Below are 5,371 nucleotides of genomic sequence, written 5' to 3'. Positions count from 1 at the left end.
CCCCCCTTAGTCCCCTCCTTCTTCAAAGAGCATACTTGTTGGGAAGAGCGTCCTCAGGAGCTTCATTATTATAGCCATCATAGGGAATGCTCACGGGCACACTGTAAATGAACCCGCAGATCCCCTTACTGTACATTTATTTTCTTGCTCAAGTGTCTCATCTAGTGTCGCTCTTTCTCATTCAGGACCTTTCCTGAATTGAAATGCTTTCAGTCGTTCGAGCACGTCGCTTCCACATTTTTATCTTCCTCTATCATTCCGCGATAGATTAGCAGACTATGATCAGCGCGGACGCGATACCGGAGGCAGGCTGGAACAGTTGGCTCATTTTGTTGTTATTTTGGTTTCATCATGGATTCTCCTCCCCCATTTCGAAGCCAATCAAATCTTCCTTACCTCCTGTAAAGAAAAATCTGACCTGAGCCTTTAAGGAAACCTGTACTTAAAAAGCAAGGTTGTAATCCTTCTCAAAGGCGAGGTGAGGTCCTCTCTCCATAGGCAATCTCTCTCTCTCTCTCTCTCACACACGCACACGCACGCACGCACGCACGCACGCACGCACACACACACACACACACACACACACACACACACACACACACACACACACACACACACACACACACACACACACACACACACACACACACACACACACACACACACACACACACACGCACGCACGCACGCACACACACACAGGCGAACAGTTCAGGAGGCACACATATTATTCAGCGGGCACAAAGCCATTTCACACCGACATGACGGCTTTGTAACTGCTGAAATTTGGCGATGGGGATAGCTGTGCTTGCTATTTGATAACCGTTACGGCTGTTTCCAGGGTTACGTCTGTGTACCGGCTGCACTTTCTGAGGATTTAGAGTGTACGAATCCGGGGAAGGCACACATTATGGCACAAACGTGCAATCTTCTCATCGCTTCTTTGTACGGTCTTACTTTACGTCGCATGACGTGTGCAGGGTAGAGTGCCGCATCCCACATTGAAAAATTCACAGCACGAACCAATCACTCACACACAGAAACACTTAAATATCGAATAAAACATTTGGCGGAGTGCCTTGCTCATCTGACGTTATGCGTGAACCTGACCGTTGACAAGAACACTTTCTGTGACTGTGAAGTCCATACTCACCCAGAAGGCAGAGCGTACAGGCGATCAGAAAGAGCAGCCACCAGAGCGTACAACCGAAGGAAGCTTTGAGTCAGTGCATGCAATGCAATCGAATATGTATTTGCCTTTGTGCCATTAAACACATAATCCCTCTCGCTTTCGAACACGTACGAAATGCACTCTTCCAACTGAACCAGACTGCGAGGGACAACGGCTGCACTGGATGATCGCTCCCGATTTTGGAAAATGAACTGTTGCAGCGAACGTCAGAGAAAGGTGCACACTTCCACACTGCACTTTTCAAAAAACAAGGATCGGGATGACTGTCGGGAGCTCTACTGGACTGTACAACCGTTTCGACACCAGTTGCTATAATCGTTCTTACCGATGCTGCTGGTTCCGCCCTGGGGACCTTCTAGGTGCTGCATGATTTGAACATACTTAATGCCTCTCACGCATAAGCCTGTCTCGACTGAAACGAAAGGTCGGTCAAGGCACTTCGAAGAGAAATGTGGCATTGCACATGGCGTATGCGTGGCGTAACTGCAGCTCAATTAGCCTAACATAGCCTCATCAGAAACTGGACATGCATGGCAGCAAAACTGCGTCGGAAGATCCCCCTCTTATGTCACTGCTACCAAAGTACAATGTGAAAAATGTACCGAAAGGCACTAAAACATGTTTCTCAGCAGAGAATGCCTGGCGCCCAAGCGGTGCAGGAGACGAGACAGCAGGCAGACGACAGTACCCCATAGCAACAAAAAAAAAAAAAAAAACAGAAAATGACCCACGAGAACAGACAAGGCGTCCTGTTCAGCCAGAATCGCGGCCGCTAGCAGAACTCCGGAGAATTCCGCGAGCAGGGCATCGACGCTGAGAAGGAACTTGTCAGCTTTTTCGCTTCATGGCTTTTGGCCCTTACGCGTGATACGCTGTACTGTTTTCGCGCGATATTCGTCTGGACCCATCGTACGTCCCGAGCGACCATGCTCCGAAACGAGGCAACCCAGCATATACTTACGCTGTGTGGTTTCCGTCGCCTCACTGGAGAAGCTCACTGAAAGACAAGAACGAAATGTCCGGTAAGGGCACGTTGAACCGGAATGTGGCGTCTCACATGACATAGATGTTGCTAATACCTCTGTCACACGGTAAATGGAATGGCTCTCTTATCCTGGTCAATCTCATCGCTCATACCTCATACCTGTAGATAGGTTTTAACTACCACACACTCTCTCTCACATCATCTTTCCCATAATCATCTCCGACACACTCACCATGGTTTTGGCGCTCTATGGCCTTTGTTGCCTTTGTGCCATTAAACACATAATCAATCAATCAAACAATCAATCAAATTGAATGGCATTCGTTTGTATCGCACGAATCTACAAGATGCCATTCGCAAATGGCGTCACTATCCATGAGATACCAGGCGGATCTGAAAAAAAACGGTCCCGGAAAAATGGTCCCACAGGTAGGCAATATAGCTTTCGTTCGTTCGGCGTATAGCGGCGTTTCGGCGTATAGCTTTGCCATCGTTTGAAGCTAGTGATGGCTCGAGCATTCGTTCATTGATTCACCACCACCACCACCGTAGCTTTGGCGCTCTATGGCCTTTGTGCCATTAAACCCATAATCTCTCTCTCTCTCTCTCATTGATTCACCTTTTAATAAGGGTCCTCAAAAGTCGGGGCGGCTCTGAATGCGAACCGCAATCACAGCACGCATCCCCAGGAGTTCCAGGCATTTTGTATTTGTACGAGCAAGATTTTGTATGGTTGTGCTGTCCTCCTCAGGTACGCGCGGACGCGGCTGTAGAGTCCACTGCGTCCATGTTGCAAGCCCATTGGCCAAGACTGCGCGTGCTCAGTTTTGAAACCGCATTGTACGCGCGCGTGTGCGTGTAGCGTCTTTGCCGTTTCAGCATAGTTTCGAAATAGCATGGCCGGCATGTCGCCCTCCTGTGTTCGGTGGTGTCGATCGAACAGTTTCCAGCAATAAGTTCCCGGGTTTAATCGTCCGTCATTGTGAGTCTACGCATGTTGTGGTGTTTCTGGAATGCTTCAAGAATTGGAGCGTGAAGAAAAAGTTCGGGGACTGCCAACAAAGACAGGATTATGTATCACACAAGCGCTTTTCGCTTCGCTTCGCTTCGCTATAATCGATGCACCGCAAGCAGCGAAGGAAGATTCTCATCATGAAATGGTATATTCGTTCGGCATATAGCTTTCAGATTAGAGGTTGTTACACGGCCTGCCTTGCGTCGATACCACTGGTCACACCGTGCTTTCTCGATTTCCTTGGCGACTTTATTTACTTCCAGGCTTTCTTCCACGGTTCTGCAAGTTTGCGGCCTTTCATCTTATTAAGTGTGGAAGCACATACTGGCCTGTGACCAGTACTAATGAGGTCATCAAAAAGTGTACTCCACTCTTCCTCAGTGTGTTCTGGTGCTGGAATAGGCTGGAGTAACATCTGTGACTTCGGTACCGTTGAAGAGCCTTTTAGGTGCTTTTGGAGATGAAAAATCCGTTTCTCATATAGGTTTTGGTACAAGCTTTTTAACGTTCGCCGGCAGCCAAGAGCTAGCACGGTCAGTGCATGAATTTGTCCCATTTCAATGTAGAAGAAGAACATGTTTCGCTTGTCCCTGCTATACAGGTACAATGTGCAAAGATGACTTCACTGTCCTTCCGAACAACAGCCAAAGCAGTCAGTGGAAGCGATGACCGGCATTGCGAGTGATTAACCTGCAACGAGAAAAATATTTCAGTGTACAAATAAGTGGAAGGTCGCATGCATCCTAAAGTTTATTTTCTTCCCTCTGTTGGTACATGCTCGCTTGCTATCGTCATCCCCCTCTCTCTTATCCTGGTCAATCAATCATCGCTCATCGCTCATACCTGTAGATAGGTTTTAACTACCACTCTCTCTCTCACATCCTGCCCTCACTTCGAACACCAACGCCAACAGTATTTCACCGCATTCTACAGATACCATGTCCCACTCCACCCAGCCCTTCTACTGGGTGACACCCCTCTTGTGCCGTTTGATAACGTAATCAAATTTTTGACCACGTGTGGGTTTCTTAGTCAGATGTAGATGATAAGCATTGCTCCGCTTTTATCCATTATCACCGAACTCCTCATGTAAATATCTCATTGTCACACTTGTAACTGCCATGCTCGCTTGCTATCGTCATCCCCCTCTCTCTTATCCTGGTCAATCAATCATCGCTCATCGCTCATACCTGTAGATAGGTTTTAACTACCACACTCTCTCTCACATCATCTTTCCCATAATCGTCTCCGACAGACTCAGCATAGTTTTGGCGCTCTATGGCCTTTGTTGCCTTTGTGCCATTAAACACATAATCAATCAACCAATCAATCAACACTGCCTCCCCCCCAGACTCCGAGAGGAGCGGTCAGCCCAAGTGACATGTCTGGTGGCGCTCAGAGAAGGCTGAGTGGGGAAGGGAGGCGGGAGGGCTACTGGTGGTTCGGGTGGCTCCACAAAGGCTGGCTTGAGTCTGTCCAGGCTCACGGTTTCTGTTTTGCCATCAACCGAGATGGTAAAAAACTTGTCCGAACGCCGGAGAACGGGGTGAGGGCCGGTGTAAGGTTGCTCAAGCGGGCGGCGGACCCTGTCACGGCGCATGAAGACATGCGAGGCAGAAGACAGCTGCTGGGGGACAAAGGAGGATCTGGGCGAGGGAACACGAGGTGAGGCAGGACGGACGTTTGCGAAAGCGCGACGAAGCGTGTCGACGTAAGTTCCGGGGGGAGTGGAGACTTCTGTTACGTCAAAGAAGTCAGCCGGGAGCCTGAGGGTAGTGCCGTACACCAGTTCGGCCGCGCTGCAGCCGAGGTCGGCCTTGACGGATGCGCGGATGCCGAGGAGGGCGACGGGCAAGACAGATGACCAGTGGGCGGTGTCCTCGTGGGCCATGATGGCACCCTTTAACTGGCGATGCAGGCGTTCTACCATACCGTCCCATGGCGCACACCTTTTTGGTGTTGCCTTTACACTCAAATGATGGGTGTTTTCTAATGCACCCTTTAGTTAAGTGTATTCCTAATAAAACGCTGTTATAATGGGAGTATTCTATTGAAAACACCTTTTATGGTGGAATTATTTGCTAGCGAATATTCGCAAATAGTGTAATAGGAGCTTCCGCGGCAGCATACCGACACCACTGGCCGAGACATACAGTTCGACGTTCTTGCTTCTATGGCA

At 49.0% G+C, this 5,371-nt stretch overlaps 1 protein-coding gene across 1 annotated transcript; it reads right to left on the bottom strand.

The window, feature by feature from the left end:
* Positions 1–4,522: 4,522 nt before the first annotated feature.
* LOC135398429 (uncharacterized) lies at positions 4,523–5,122 on the bottom strand. The gene has a single exon (XM_064629835.1). The coding sequence runs from the start codon at positions 5,120–5,122 to the stop codon at positions 4,523–4,525; it is 600 nt and encodes a 199-aa protein (XP_064485905.1).
* Positions 5,123–5,371: the final 249 nt, after the last annotated feature.

This window comes from Ornithodoros turicata, chromosome 6, assembly GCF_037126465.1.
Source record: "Ornithodoros turicata isolate Travis chromosome 6, ASM3712646v1, whole genome shotgun sequence".
Classification (NCBI taxonomy): Eukaryota; Metazoa; Arthropoda; class Arachnida; order Ixodida; family Argasidae; genus Ornithodoros; species Ornithodoros turicata.
The sequence above is the reverse complement of the archived record's forward strand: the minus strand, read 5'-3'. Positions and strand labels throughout refer to the sequence as shown.